This window comes from Salmo trutta, chromosome 26 (assembly GCF_901001165.1).
Source record: "Salmo trutta chromosome 26, fSalTru1.1, whole genome shotgun sequence".
In the NCBI taxonomy this organism is placed as follows: Eukaryota; Metazoa; Chordata; class Actinopteri; order Salmoniformes; family Salmonidae; genus Salmo; species Salmo trutta.
The window spans coordinates 18841375-18857852 of record NC_042982.1 but is presented as its reverse complement, the minus strand read 5'-3'; the positions used below and the strand labels follow the sequence as shown (position 1 = coordinate 18857852).

At 46.7% G+C, this 16478-nt stretch overlaps 1 protein-coding gene across 4 annotated transcripts in view; it reads right to left on the bottom strand.

Moving 5' to 3' along the window:
* Nucleotides 1-689: 689 nt before the first annotated feature.
* The window catches only part of LOC115163321 (BRCA1 interacting helicase 1), a 36992-nt gene continuing 21203 nt past the window's right edge, over nt 690-16478 (bottom strand). For 2 of the 4 annotated variants that reach the window (XM_029715107.1, XM_029715106.1), the window contains exons 15-23: nt 15793-15964; nt 15463-15584; nt 7682-7794; nt 7422-7504; nt 6662-7045; nt 3913-4863; nt 1113-1847; nt 947-996; nt 690-823 (exon numbers count right to left, since the gene is read on the bottom strand). In XM_029715107.1, the coding sequence (XP_029570967.1) occupies nt 722-823; nt 947-996; nt 1113-1847; nt 3913-4863; nt 6662-7045; nt 7422-7504; nt 7682-7794; nt 15463-15584; nt 15793-15964 (2712 nt within the window). In that variant the 3' untranslated portion in view covers nt 690-721. Of the gene's footprint in view, nt 824-918; nt 997-1112; nt 1848-2692; nt 4864-6661; nt 7046-7421; nt 7505-7681; nt 7795-15462; nt 15585-15792; nt 15965-16478 lie in introns of those variants that run through there. The other 2 variants (XM_029715108.1, XM_029715109.1) reach the window with 2 other exon arrangements.

Genomic DNA, 16478 nt, shown 5'->3' with positions numbered 1-16478 from the left:
TAGAATGATTCATTCTTATTCTTTGGCTTGGATAGCAACACTGTCAAAGGGAAAAGTGACTAGGGGATTCTAGCAGGCACCATGGCTTCTTTTGTCCTGAATAATCTATTGAGTAAGTGATTTGGGTGGATCCAGGTTAGATCCTTTCAGAGTTGGGACATCGTTCAGACAGGTTGGTTTCTCTCACTTCAAAGAGAGGGGAGCTCCCCAGCATAGACTTATGGCATCAATGAAGCAGGGGTTTTGTAACTATGGAAACATCTTGCTGACTGCAATGTTTAGCTCCTATAACAGTGCTTCCCTCTCTTTATGGTCATCCCCAGAGGTACTAAAACAAGCCTGAACAAGGAAAGTCTGTAATAGCAGGTTCTTCGTATGTGGCTGTATTATTCCACAGTGAAATCACAAATTAACTAATTCCTGTAGGTTTGGCAACAACGTAAAGATTAAAGATAAAGTCAGATGTATGATTTATTTAAATGTCTACCTGTAGTGTTGTTGTCCCTGTAAGGCTAAAGACAGCTTCTGAGGGACTGTAGCGCCGCGATGCCCCCGTACCACCAGTAGGGTAGGGGGGACACTGCAGCCCCCCACCCTCTGGTGCCTTTAAGCCTGGCTATCTACTCCAGATAACACACAGTGCTCTGCAGCTCACCTAAGGTACACAGTCACAACATCCACTTTTGATTTGATTGAGGATTACTGACATAAGGATATGTGTTTATTTGTGGGTATGAAATGTACCCTCTGCCACGGGCAGTAGCTGCTGCCCACACACAGCACAGTCTAGTCCTCTGGAACAGGGTCTCTGGTTGTTAGTCCTCTGAAAGACAAGACTTGAGTTGGCATGATGTGCATCATATTAGCCCTGTTACACACAATGTGCATCACTACGGTTCAGATACCTAGGCTCCAAACCTGGTCTATGCAGTGGCCCCTGACGCACCTTCCTCCTCCGAGAGGCCCTGTTGCCCCCTCTATCCTGCACCTTGATGCCTAGAGGGGGGAACAAGCAACAGATGGATGGTTTTGATTTAATTTCCAAATGAGCACTGACAAAAAAAAAAAGGACAGACTGACCAAATGACTGTGATGCGCACAGGCTGTCTAACCTTTCTGTAAAGAGTTCTGACTACCAGGCCCTTCCTTTGTTAGACCAATGGAGCTACTCTCAGTCTCAGGTTCACCTCCAGGACTTCCTGGGACACACACTCTACCCTCGCATTTAGGGTTGACAATGTCAAAGTGCACTGTTGTGGTGGCGGGGGTGCTGCTCGTGACTTCTTCCAGGCCCTCCCAAGAGGGGGGCAACCGTGCCTCTTTCCCCCTGAATCTCTTCACCTCTGGTCTGCATGTTGCCTTCAATCTCCCCCTGCTGCAGTACTGTTGGCTGAAAACACTAGTAACCTCCTGCCCCTTGGCCTTACTGCTGTTGGTCTCTGGCTTGGGAACATCCTCCTGCCCTGTGGCCACCCTGCTGGTTCCTGACTTGAAAGAGTCTTCTGGCCCCCTGGTCTTGGCCCTAATACTAGTCCCAGGCTTGGTAGAGGCCTGGTTCTTCCATCCTGTGACGGCCTGCTCTCCCTCAGTCTCCTCAGGACCAGCGACACAAGCAGATCTGACTCTGGCTGTCCTGCCCTGGACCTCTAGGCTCTGGTCTTTGGTCTGGGGCTGGACTGGGAGACTGGAGGTGGGTGCAAAGGGCACCCCTACCTTGGTCTTGCCTCTGCCCCTCTGACTGCACCTGACATGGGTCTGGGCCTGGTTCTTAGCCTGAGTCTTGGAAAGAACAACTCTCCCTTTCCATGGCTGGGTCGGTCTTGCAACAAGGACCTCAGCGCAGTGACCTGCCAATTAAAGCAAATTATGTTAATATGCCAGCTGCCTCATACTGCGTGGTGTCATCTTTTAAATGGCAAAATCTCAAACAAGCTGAAACAAACTTACTTTCCAATTATCAGCAACATGGGACATAAAAAATAAATAAAAATACTACAATTAGCCTACTGTGTGGATAATTGTATTTGTTCCAACTCGTAAGGATATATAAAGGCCTAGGCTAATCAGATACTGATGAGATAAAGGAACTTAGGGAAGCCTCAGTAAACACTCCAATAACCTCACAGTGCTGCATAACAGCTTTACAGACTAACCACCTATTCAGACATCTGCTTACCCTCTCCCATGGTACCCTTGATGATACTGATATTAACGAGGTGCCCTGCCACGTTCAGCCATGCAATTACATTAACTAACGAAGCTAAGGCACTGTCATATAGTGAGGCTGATGAGCAGAGAGATGAGCTTTAATTGAATGGTTCGGACGTCCACGTTGGACTCCTCCATCAACCAATCACAGGTTAGGGATCGTTAGGGAGGATTGTGTTCTAACGAGACAACGTCCTGTCAAGCTGATGGGGCTTAATTTGCCAGACTTCACTGTTCCCACCTCCCTCCATCTACAATTCAGCTTCTTTAACCAATGGTATGATTGATCATTTTCGGGGTAAGCCCAAACCACGATCACAACTAATCACTCTAACACTGTAAATGGCCTTTTACTCTTCACGACATCATTAAACCATTTTCCCCATTAAGGGGAATGGTTAGGGTGTACGTGAGAACATATGCCATTTGCTTAACGGCTCGTACATACAGAACATTAGGCATATACGGGAGGGAATGGACATAAACAGGTCAATAAATATTTATTTACCAAGGTTTAATGAAAGCCATAATATCACATCAAATACAATAGTAACCTGCTTTAGCAAGCCGGAATGGAAGAAATAGAGAAAATGACCACCACTATAGCAAAGACAAACAGGTCCAACTACTAATAGAAAATATTAACATAAAAACAACTACAGTTTAACAACTGAGACTAAACATGTAAAAACACAGCATTTATAATTCTTCATCGGCTTTACCTTCTTATAGGAAGATAAAACTTATTTTTGGTACTATTGGGTCAATAACATGGTAACTGGCAAAGTAAAGCCAATACAAGGTGCTTTATTGATGGTTCTAACTACCCATCTGCACTCTTCTACATCAACTTGACACCACACAAACAAAAACCTGCCAGCATGATTTTATTCATCCATTTTCCATATCAGATGGCCACAATCATTATTTATTGATATATATAGTCACCCTGGAGATGTTCTCAAGATGAATGATGGTATTTCTGAGGTTTCTTGTGTGTGTTTCCCCCAAGTCATTGAACACACATCCCCACACCACACCTCCCCTCTAGTTTACATCAGATAATTCATTTATGAAAAGATTGTACAGTAACTTTGTAAAAATGCAAGAGGTCCATCTGTGTGAAGTCAGGCATGCTGCGTCCCCCCACTCTCCTCACTCCAAATAACACACCTCATTAAAAGACATTGCGGGACAATGCTTCCATCGCGTTTACGTGAAAATAAAGACATTTTCATGCATTTTAATGATGTGTACAAAAATATAAGACTGCACGTTAACATGGCAATTTGTGAGAAGTTCGTTAGCTCCAAACTGTTTAAACAGATAATGTCGGTCAGACGAGTCAACCCAGTTATGCTGTCACGCCAGATAATGAGACACGATGATCTGAGAACTAACTGGCTTTACTGAGCATTTTGGTGTGTCTAGTTATCTATATTTATAACCATAGTTTATGGGTATAACCTGGACCAGTGTCCATAAAGAGTTCAGTTGGAGTGCTGATCTAGGATCAGATCGCCCCTGTCCATTTAATTTGAATAATTATTATCTAAAACGAATAACTGATTCTAGATCAGCACTCCTACTGAGACCCTTTGTGAATATGGGCCATGGTGCCTAATCTCCTACAGTTATAACTCGGTGTCTAGTTGTCTATGGTTATAACCTGAGGGACAACAAAGAAGTAGCTGGTTAGTTTACCTGAGGATGGCTCTGGAGCCTTCTGTCTGGACCTGGACAGTCTGTGTGTCCTGCTGCCTGTCTGCCTACTCTGGCCTTGGGTTGCCCCCTGGGTTGCCCCCTGGGTTGCCCCCTGGTTCGCCCCCTGGTTCGCCCCCTGGTTCGCCCCCTGGTTCGCCCCCTGTCCTTCTCCCTGACCTTGGTCCTCCCGTCTCTGGGTCTGTTGGGCCTCGTCACCACTCCCTATCCTACTCCCCTGCTGCCTGTCCTGTTCCCATCCCACACCGACACAGTCTCTACTGGCTGAGGGAGCGAGAGCGCCGCCCCTCTTGGTATCAGTGGTAGTGGCGGTCTCTGTGCCCTCCCTGGGACCCTCCTCTGGGCCAAACAGGTCCTCAGACAGAGCCTGGGTTGTTCCGGTAGAGAGGGCAAGGCTGGACGCAAGCACAGTTCCCTCCCCTGTCATCATCCCCTGCACTGTCCTAGGGAGAGGCTTGGTGTCCACCACCTCCTCTTCGTCATCAAACATCTCCGGTGTGAAGAAGATGCTCTGGTCTTCCTCTAGCAGGGTGGGATCATCAACAACTACAGTGGCCTGTCTGGGCTCACAACTGGCAGGGACCTCCACTGGGGAGAGGTCTAGAACCGGACCCTGGTCCTGGCTGGGAGGGGTAGATGCCGGTCCATTCAGCCCCTCACGGGCCATCCCTCCTGGGAAGGGGATCCAGGGATCCTGACTTACATTCTGGTTCTTCTTCTCCTCCTCCACAGAGTCAGGCCGTGGCGGGTCATGCAGATGATCTTGATGCCTGCTTGGGTTCTGGGCCTGGAAGATTGGGGTCTTGAAGTGGGTGGAGCTCACAGGGGTGGAGGTGAAGAGGTGGTGCAGGGAAGTGGAGATGTTCGGGGGCGGGGCCTTGGGATCACTGTTAGGATGAGTGGAGAGGTGTTGCTGTGTCTGCTTCTGGTCACCTGCCCACAGAGAACACACACGTTATGGGAAATAATGGAAAGGAAAGACAACACAGCTGTATGAAGACTGTTACAATGCATTTAGAAATTCAGCTGAGGAGCTGATTGGAGCAGTCATCAGGTGTTGACAGTAAAGATGAGAAAATAACTGGGAAAGTACGTTCAAGATGCCAACATTGGCCTCAAGGAGCCTATAAGTTGGGCCCGTAACAGCTAGGTTAATGTACACTATACATGTTTAGTTGTTTAGGGGTGTGAGCAAAGGATGTCTCTCTCTCTTATCCAGAACAGTGCAGAGAAGAAAACGGCACCACCAGCTCACGCTCAATATAACACAAACAATGGTCAATGGGATTTAATTAAAAGCAACAGTCCAACATCTGCTCATCATGCTGCTTGCCTCAGCCCAACCCAGCACCACTCAGCCATGTAGAGGGCCTCGTAGTAATGAGACTGGTGTACACACCCCCCCCCATCACAGCCTGATGCAGCTCATGCCGCCACCCCCACCCACCCCTCAAAACACAATTGAGCAAACAGCTCAGCCTTACAGTGACCCGAGTCACCCGACAGACAATAGACTAGAGCTCTAGAACGGAGAATATCCACCTCATTTAATCGACCCAGTGACCTCAGTAATATCATTCTGTTAGGCTCAGACGCATGTTTTTCTATTGATCCATCCTCAGTGAGGGCCAAGGTACTGTATGAAACCTGATATCTCGCTGCATTTACGCTCGTTTAGCTTGACACATAAGAGGTTCAGTGGTAACAAACAGTGGAGGGTAGGAGCAGAAGAAAAACCTAGCACTGTCAAATGAACCAGAGCAAGGTATCAATAACGGATTAGGGCCTTGGTCAGGGAGGTGACCAAGAACCCGATGGGCACTTTGACAGAGTTCCTCTGTGGAGATGGGAGAAACTTCCAGAAGGGCAACCATCTCTGCAGCACTCCACCAATCAGGCCTTTATGGTAGAGTGACCAGTCGGAAGCCACTCCTCAGTAAAAGGCACGACAGCCCACTTAGAGTTTGCCAAAAGGCACCTAAAAGGACTCTGACCATGAGAAAGAAGATTATTTGGTCTGATGAAACCAAGACTGAACTCTTTGGCTTGAATGCCAAGCGTCACGTCTGAAGGAAAGGCACCATCTCCACGGTTAGGCATGGTCGCGGCAGCATCATGTTGTGAGGATGTTTTTTAGCGGCAGCGGCTGGGACACTAGTCAGGATCAAGGGAAAGATGAACGGAGCAAAGTACAGCGAGATCCTTGATGAAAACCTGCTCCAGAGCGCTCAGAACCTCAGACTGGGATGAAGGTTCACCTTCCAACAGGACAACGACCCTAAGCACACAGCCAAGACAATGTAGGAATGGCTTCGGGACAAGTCTCTGAATGTCCTTGAGTGGCTCAGCCAGGGCCCGGACTTGAACCCGATCGAACATCTCTGCAGAGACCTGAAAATAGCTGTGCAGCGACGCTCCCCATCCAATCTGACAAGCTTGTAGTGTCATACCCAAGAAGACTCGAGGCTGTAATCGCTGACAAAGGTGCTTCAACATAGTACTGAGTAAAGGGTCTGAATACTTATGTAAATCAGTTTTTTATTTTTAATACAATTGCAAAAAAATTCTAAAAACCTGTATTTGCTTTGTCATTATGGGATATTGTGTGTAGATGGATGAGGGGAAAAAATCTATTGAATCCATTTAAACTAACAAAATGTGGAAAAAGTAAAGGGGTCTGAATACTTTCCGAATGCACGGTATATACTGTATCTAATGTAATACATCTCACCTCTGTTCCCACTCTTTCCAGTGCTGGTGGTAGGGAGAGGCCACAGAGCAGGTGGGACAGAGACCATAGGGGGAACCCAGGACCTGAACCCCTGTAGCTGGGTGTGGGGCTCTGGGACCTGAGAGGTGGTAGTGTGGTGCACCGTGGCCCAGAGAAGGCAGTCTGAGCTGGGGCTAGGACTGGGCCGACAGTGGGACAGATCTTCCACAGTCACTGAAGATTGACTGGCTGGAGACAGGACGGTGGTGCTGTCGAAGGTCTGGCTCCCTGCTCCATGGGTCTCTCCTGCCCCCTGTTGGCACTGGGAGAAGGCCACCAGCGACTGCATGGCACCGCTGAAGGTGTCGTGGTGCCTGACCAGGTTACGCACCCACTTGGACAGACCTGGGGTAAACAGAGACCAATCTTGTTAGTGGAAGGGCATTCCACCACCTACACCCATTTAAAAACATACATTATTATATATAAAAACTAATTATTTAGTCATTTCTAATAACACTTATTTTAAGAGAATTTCATTTTCACTTTGTCAGCTCGGGTATTCGAACCAGCGACCTTTCGGTTACTGGCCCAATGCTCTAAATGCTAGGCTCCCTGCCACCCTGCTCAACACAAGCCCTCTATCTTGTGGACTACCATCACCACCGTGTGCCCAAGATAAGAAACTACACATTGTGGAAGACAACGGGGACATTAGAGGGCTTGTTTGTGAGTACATGAAGCTCGAGTGGCTGCAACATGTGATCATTCATTTCAGTACCTGAGATGTATTTGTTGGGGTTGTTCCCAAACCTGTCGTCTACCAGAATGAGGGCTCCCCAGTCATTCTTGTGTCTGATACACCTGTGGTAGCAAAAACATTGTCAAGTTCAGGTAGTAACCGCCTGGTTTTTAAAATGTATCAAAACTTTTTCAGCCTACTGATCATGAGCCTGATTTGTGAGCTAGGAGGAAGCCTCCTGTGATAAGTTGAGTCAAGGATGGAGAAAGAAACAGGAACATAAAGAAAGAGACCCGTACCTGCCCAGGGCCTGGTTGAGGGCTCTGTAGGCCTGGATCTCATACCAGCGGGAGCCTGACAGCAGACCCCTGGCTTTACAGTGCTGGTCATTATACTTCATCTTCAGCTCCACCTGAAAACACAGCTGGAATGTTAGATAGAGACACACCTCACAGGACGGGTCATCAGGACACTGCTATGCTGCCACCACAGACCAATCAAAGCTGAAAACAGAGCAGAAAAGACAACAGGAGACAGACTGGTATGCTTACAAAAACACTGAAAGATTAATAATAGAAAACATTTGTCCCATTTTAAAACCTGGTTAGATGAAGTCACTAGTCTGTTACATATGGAAAGGACTGGTCATGATCCAGCACATTTGATAAGATATGGCAGCCCTTTCTGTCTTATCACGTGATGGGCAACATGACACGCACTCTGCAATCCACCCTGATCCATAGTAGCCTACTTCATTTTTAATGGAGCATATTCTGTGTCAAATTTCAATGAAGCATGGTAACGATTATTTTCCACTCGGTCTATTTTTTTGTATAAGAGCATTGCTCAGGGGGGGGGGGGTGTTATGTTATTGTTTGCTGTTATCTGTCTGTAAAACTGAAAATGTATTATATAAACTCAGCAAAACAAGAAACGTCCCCTTTTCAGGACTCTGTCTTTCAAAGATAATTCGTAAAAATCCAAATAACTTCACAGATCTTCATTACAAAGGGTTTAAACACCGTTCCTCATGCTCTTTCAATGAACCATGAACAATTAATGAACATGCACCTGTGGAACGGTCATTAAGACACTAACAGCTTACAGACGGTAGGCAATTAAGGTCACAGTTATGAAAACTTAGGACACTAAAGAGGCCTTTCTACTGACTCTGATAAACACCAAAAGAAAGATGCCGAAGGTCCCTGCTCATCTGTGTGAACGTGCCTTAGGCATGCTGCAAGGAGGCATGAGGACTGCAGATGTGGCCAGGGCAATAAATTGCAACGTCCATACTGTGAGACGCCTAAGACAGCGCTACAGGGAGACAGGACGGATAGCTGATTGTCCTCGCAGTGGCAGACCACATGTAACAACACCTGCACAGGATCAGTACATCCGAACAGCACATCGGTACACACGAGTTACACCAGGAACGCACAATCCCTCCATCAGTGCTCAGACTGTCCGTAATAGGCTGAGAGAGGCTGGACTGAGGGTTTGTAGGCCTGTTGTAAGGCAGGTCCTCACCAGACATCACCGGCAACAACGTCGCCTATGGGCACAACAGGACTGGCAAAAAGTGCTCTTCTCTGACGAGTCGTGGTTTTGTCTCACCAGGAGTGATGGTCGGATTCGCGTTTATCGTTGAAGGAATGAGCGTTACACTGAGGCCTGTACTCTGGAGCGGGATCGATTTGGAGGTGGAGGGTCCATCATGGTCTGGGGCGGTGTTTCACGGCATCATAAAACTGAGCTTGTTGTCATTGCAGGCAATCTCAATGCTATGCGTTACAGGTAAGACATCCTCCTCCCTCATGTGGTACCCTTCCTGCAGGCTCATCCTGACATGACCCTCCAGCATGACAATGCCACCAGCCATACGGCTCGTTCTGTGCGTGATTTCCTGCAAGACAGGAATGTCAGTGTTCTGCCATGGCCAGCGAACAGCCCGGATCTCAATCCCATTGAACACGTCTGGGACCTGTTGGATCGGAGGGTGAGAGCTAGGGCCATTCCCCCCAGAAATGTCCGGGAACTTGCAGGTGCCTTGGTGGAAGAGTGGGGTAACATCTCACAGCAAGAACGGGCAAATCTGGTGCAGTCCATGAGGAGGAGATGCACTGCAGTACTTAATGCAGCTGGTGGCCACACCAGATACCAGATACTGACTTACTTTTGATTTTGACCCCCCCCCTTTGTTCAGAGACACACTATTCAATTTCTGTTAGTCACATGTCTGTGGAAGTTGTTCAGTTTATGTCTCAGTTGTTGAATCTTGTTATGTTCATACAAATATTTACAAGTTAAGTTTGCTGAAAATAAACGCAGTTGACAGTGAGAGGACGTTTCTTTTTTTGCTGAGTTTATATAATGCATTCAAAAAATGTTCAGACCCCTTTACCTTTTCCACATTTAGTTACATTACAGCCTTATTCTAAAATGGATTAAATAAAATAAAAGAATCCTCTTCAATCTACACACAATACGCTATAATGACAAAGTGAAAACAGGTTTTTAGACATTTTTGCAAAATGTATATAAAAAAAACAAAACTGTGCATATCAGAGCAAAACTGAAGCAATGAGGTCGAAGGAATTGTCCGTAAAGCTCGGTGACAGGATTGTGTCGAGACACAGACCTGGGGAAGGGAATCAAAACATTTCTGCAGCATTGAGGGTCCCCAAGAACACATAAATGGAAGAAATTTGGAACCACCAAGACTCTTCCTGGAGCTGGCCGCCCTGCCAAACTGAGAAATCGGGGGAGATGGGCCTTGGTCAGGGAGGTGACCAGGAACTCGATGGTCACTTTGACAGAGCTCCAGAGTCCCTCTGTGGAGATGGGAGAACATTCCAGAAGGACAACCATCTCTGCAGCACTCCACCAATTAGGTCTTTATGGTAGAGTGGCCAGACGGAAGCCACTCCTCAGTAAAAGGCACATGACAGCCAGCTTGAGTTTTGCCTAAAGGCACCTAAAGGACTCTCAAACCATGAGAAACAAGATTTCCTGGTTTGATGAAACAAAGACTGCACTCTTTGGCTTGAATTCCAAACACCACGCCTGGTGGAAACCTGGCACTATCTCTACGTTGAAGCATCTCGGTGGCAGCATCATGCAATGGGGATGTTTTTCAGCGGCAAGGACTGGGAGACTAGTCAGGATTGAGGGAAAGATGAACGGAGCAAAGTACAGAGATCCTTGATGAAAACCTGTTCCAGAACACTTATGACAGACTGGGGGAGAAGGTTCACCTTCCAACAGGACAATGACCCTAAGCACACAGCCAAGACAACGCAGGAGAGGCTTCGGGACAAGTCTCTAAATGTCCTTGAGTGGCCAAGCCAGAGCCCGGAATTGAACCTGATCAAACATCTCTGGAGAGACCCGAAAATAGCTGTGCAGCAACGCTCCGCATCCAACCTGACAGAGCTTGAGGAGAGAAGAATGGGAGAAACTCCCCAAATGCAGGTGGGCCAAGCTTGTAGCGTCATACCCAAGAAGACTAGAGGCTGTAATCGCTGCCAAAGGTGCTTCAACAAAGTACTGAGTAAAGGGTCTGAATACTTATGTAAATGTGATATTTCAGTTTTTAAACATTTGCTAACCTTTCTAAAAACCTGTTTTTGCTTTGTCATTATGGGGTATGTAGCTTGATGAGGAGAACAAATAATTTAATGACGTTTAGAATAAGTCTGAATACTTTCCGAATGCACATATAAGAGAAAATATTTGCAATCAAATGTCCTTGTTGGGGATCAATAAATTAATGTTGAACTGAAGCAGCCTTCAATTTTCCAAAATCATGACATTTGAATTTATCTTGTGTAGCCCGGAGCATTATCTTTGACATGAAGTGAGAAGGACAAATCAATCGCTACCCGTCAGACACCCCAAAACCACCAAATGTGTCCCAGTGGCTGGAAGGCAGCTAATAGGCTAACAATAGCTGTGGGCCATCACCTGTGCTCTGACCTGCCATCCAGCACCTTTCAGGCATCAGGCAGGGCTCATCCATTGAGAACTAATGTGATTCATGTGGGCTGTGGAGTGGGAAGGTGAGAGGCAGACAGGGAGCTCAGGGGGAGACGCCAACCCTGTTAAAAATACATAGGGCCTGAAGAGGTTTATTATTGCTTGCCTAGAATGCCCCCTCAGACAGATCTGTTGTGAAAGGGGGAATAAAGGGAGGATACAGCAGAGGTGAAGAAGAGACGAGAGGTAGGAGGGGGTCTAGTCAATACAATTGATGAAGAAGGTGGTGTGGAGGACAGATCTGTTGTGAAAGATGGGGGGGATCGAGCAAACAGGCAAAGAGGTGGTGAGACAGGAGGTAGTTGGGGCAGAAAAGGTGGTCCAGTCTACACAAGACAAGCAACAAGCTAAGACACAAAAAGGCCACAAAGGCATCTATCTCCATCAATTTGCATCCATCCATCAGTCCTGGACTTTCAGCGCTAACCTTTTGGGATTGACAAGTGAAAAGTTCATGTGGCGTCTGACGGGCGGGACATATGGGACATGCCGGTGAACAGGGCTCTAACAGGGACTGACAGGCAGGTGCCGTGTGTTCACAGCCCAGAGCACCATGACCCCTAACGACACAGGCATGTACGCACTGCTCCCCTCTCACTGCTTTCTGTCCTAGGAGAGATGATGTGTCATAACTGGACGTCAACATGGCCTACGGAAAAGGCACTTTTTTAATGTTGATCTAACCATCATGATTCTCTTTTATAAATCATTCATTGAGCGCATTCTGTCCTACTGCTTGACCTGCTGGTTTGGGAATATCAAGTTTGCAGAGAAAGATTGTCAGGACTTGTGGAAGAATCATGGGGCAGCAACAGCAAGAAGTGTCATCTCTCTACCTGGGCAGAACCCTCCAGAAGGCCAATCAAATAGCGGTTGACTGTTCCCATCCACACCACCATGAATTCCAGCTCCTTCCCTCTGAACGCAGGTACAGACTACCTAAGGTTAAAAAAAAATAGGGCCAAGGTCTCTTTTATCCCGAATGCAATTCTGTAATTTAACAAATGTTGGACTAATTGCACTTAGCACTTGCACTATGAAATTGCACTTACCCTGCCTATTTGTAAATACCCATTTTTAGATGTTATATGTTTTATGACTGCTGCAAGATGAATTGCTCTGAGGACATTCGAGTTCTGAATCTGAATGAGTGCGTCCATACTCAGTACACATATTTGATCTGAACCAAATAAAAAGGAGCAGGAACTAGATCACATTTTTAATTGTATTTATTAAGAAACACTTCACTAGACCATGTCAAAATGGACCTGCAGTAGCCATGCTATTTTCTTGCTGGCCAGATGTATACTACTCATGTTATTGGGGCTCATGAGGCGCAGGCTAGCGGCTGTATGGTGAGATGAGATGTCTCCTCCTGTCAACCAGAGGGGTTGACGCATCTACTTCTGAGACCACGAAACTAACGGAAATGGCCAGTAGCCCCGAGCCGCCAATGTCATCGAAATCCAATGGGAGTCCATTTCAGCGTCCCACCCTTCACGTCCCTGCACTATGTCAACACCAGATCTGACATGACAGGATGCATATGTGAAAAAGCCAATTCTAGCTTCTAGCGAATCTCCTCCTGAAAGTGAAAGAAACCTCCAGCTAGAAGGGATTAGTTAAAATGTCAGGAGATCGCTAGTCGCTCGCTCGCTTTGGCCCGGTCCTCCCACCGCTACCTGTTCATGCTTAAAAACATACATTTGACCAGCAAGCATGGTTTGCAGCTGAGCGGACCCGTTCGTGTGTGTGTGCCCCTGGCAGTCCTAACCATCTTGTGCCTGTCAGTGAGATTGTGGAGCGCTCCATCTACCTAATGTGGCAGAGCTGACAGCTGGGTGCCTCGTCCTTGGTGTGTCCCTGTGTGACGTGAACACACACGCACAAGCACCTAACCAGGACGCACGCACGCACACACCTCCCCACACCAAAATTCCAAAGTGTCTCCCACTCAACAACATAGGATCTAAACTGTCTGGTCCTCCTCCTCCATAAAGTATCAAAGCAGAGACACCAGGTCTCTATAAAACGGTGTTCAGTGTCTTTAAATGTCTGCTGTGCTACTCATTAAGCAAACAGAGATGCCATATCAGCTGTAAGTGTCCTTTTATTGCCTGTTAAACCAGAAGATTGTTTCTCTCCCTCACACACACACACACGGCTGCCTATTCTAAGACATACCTGTTAGGGGGAAAAAACTACTCTACATGTGTATAATGTAACATTGGGTGCGTCCCAAAAGGCACCCTGTTCCATATATACAGTAGTGCACGGCTAAGGTCAAAAGTTGTGCACTAAATAGGGAATAGGGTTCCATTTCGAATGCATCCTTGATGTAATAGCAGCTTAGCAAAGCTTTCGGTGTGGAGGACTGTTTCCAGTTCACCTTTGATCTCAGGCACGATAACAGGCTAGTAAACGCAGTGCTGCTCTGTGAGTCGGTTAAAACCTTAAAGTTTTGCTGAGAGTCGAGTCTAGGAAAAGCAGTCTAGGCACGAAGTTAGGCGTCCACACTACATGAGGTGTGTACATAAGCTATAGGGGGTGCATGTTTGAAATGTGGGACAGGGTCAGTGAGTCCAAGTTAATGTGTTCTGAGAAGGGAATGTCTATATGTGCTTGGGTAAAGGTAGAAATGTTAAACAGGTGGGAGTGAGAATATAGTGTAGTTGTGCACTACATGTGTCATATGAGCATGCGAGTGTGAATCTGACCCCTCTATAAGATCCCTGTCACAGCCAGGGCAGCGTTGTGTTGCTGTATACCTGTGGCTTCCTGCCTGCCCGGCGCCCGCTGGGTTGTTTTAGCGTAGCTGTCAGAGGGGCCGTGGGGACATACAGTGACCTGGTCCTGACAGCCATTAGTGTCATGTCCAGTCCCCTCTTCTGGTAATGGGGCTCAGCTAACAGACCTTACCACCCCTAAGGGCTCCTCTGGGGCCAGGGCAGGCAGCTGACACACCACGAGAAGAAAGGAAAGAATAGAGAAAAAGAAAAAAGGAGAAAGAAAATAAAAAGCAAGAGACAGACCTTTACACCCGCTCATGGCTCAAGGAAATGAGAGAGAACTTAACAGAAAAGATCTGCTGTGCTATTGGGTGAACCTGTTTCTCAGCATGAGAAGGACAAGGGGAGCCCATAGCTCTCTCCAGTCTTCGGCCACATCTAGCCATCTCCCATCCCTCAAGGGCTACTCAAAAGGGAGCTGCGAGCGGGCTACATAAGGCTAAATACTGTTGTTGGGCCTCGCGACCCTGACCTGCTCATCACAAACTTCATTTGAACTTACTCTACCTGTTGTCTGCTGATTTCGTCCTTATTTTGGGTGGAAATATGAGATAAAATATCCTCAGAAAGGTGTATTAACCCGCATGTCTCTGTGTGTGGCTATCATAATTTGCTCATCATCACCTATGGCATGCACACAATAATGAAAGTACATGCGATTCATGCATACCAACCAAAGTCTTAAAGCGGTTTACATATTTTTGTGCCTGTACAAGGTGATTGAAATCTCCACAGCATTACCAGCGTTTTGAAAAGTTAAATAATAATAATACTTTGATATGTTTAATAATACTTTCCCGTGTTTAATAATACTTTCCTCTGTTTAATAATACTTTCCTCTGTTTAATAATACTTTCCTGTGGACATTTTTTTTCGACCCAATGGACCAATCGCAGAGTAAGATAAAATGCTATATATTATTTGGCTTGTAAGAGAACTTTACAAGTGTTTGCAGTGCTTTAATTCAGACTGTGTACCCAGAAAGCTGGTATCAGACTGATTAATTAGGCAACACTGGGCCATGACAGAACGTTTTCAGGGTTGGCACTGGCGGTCAGTAGGAAAATACATTGGCACCCAGCAGATTCTGTGAAGCGCAAAGTCTAACCTGCAGGAGGCTGCTAGAGAGGTGGTCTCTCCACTGTAAACATGGGTCTCTCTCTGTCCCTCTGGGTCCTCTGCTGTTAAACAGACCTGGTGGGGCTCACCACCAAGACGTTGAACCACCTCTGTCCTCGGTCTCTGGTTCTTACCTGCAGGTCCTTGATGTTGGGGAAGGGGATGCCGATGGTGACCACTGCTCTGGCGTTGTCGTCTGTGAAGTCCAGTCCTTCACTCACCTTCCCTCTACACACTGCCATCAGCAGAGCTCCATCTGGGGGGAGGGGGGGAAACAACACCAAAGGTACCCAACACCAAACATTTTATAACTGTTTGTACACAGCTAATCAATGCTGAATTAACCAATTTGTGCTCTGTAATCCCTGGCACAAGAGAGATAGAATGAAAGATAGAGAAAGAGAGAGGAGAGAAAGAGAGAGATAAATGAAAGATAGAATGAAAGAGAGACAGCCCAGTCTCACCTCTGTCCCCTGCAAACTCTCCACTGATTCTGATGGCATCATAGTACATCTGCAGCAGCTCATCAAAGTCTCCCTTCCCTCCTCCTCTAGGCTCTGTGATCACTGTCTTCCTCTCCTCCAGCTTCTCCCACAGCCCTGTGTTGGTCCAGCGGTCACGCAGCTTGTCCAGCATCTAGGAAAACAGAACACCAGCAAACTGATCAGGGCTTCATGCATGCATCAACAATATTAAACAACGTGATTTGTTCATATCTTTTTCAATTGATATTTTTGTTACCAATTTTCCAAACTCAGCCACCAGCAAATTCCTGAAGTCTACACTACATAGCCTTCCAATAAATACATATCAGTCGGTGCTAACATGAATCAGGCTTGGCACCACTATGGGATAGAAGCTATTCTTCAAATGGGTCATAATGACCTAATGAAGCAACAGAGCAGGAGTTGAAACTACAGTAAAGCGGAGGAAAAACTAGGGCCATATTAGACTAAGAAATGTGGTCCACATTAGAGCACCCTGAGAAAACCTTTCACATAGCAGCATAATATACTCCCCTCACAGGACATACAGAGAAATAGGTTTCCTTTCTTTCTCTAAACTGTTTTTAGAGTTAGTGGGTGCACCTTGAATCCGTTCAGGGATACACAGTACAGTGCACTGTTCTGACAGCTTGGCATCCAGACAC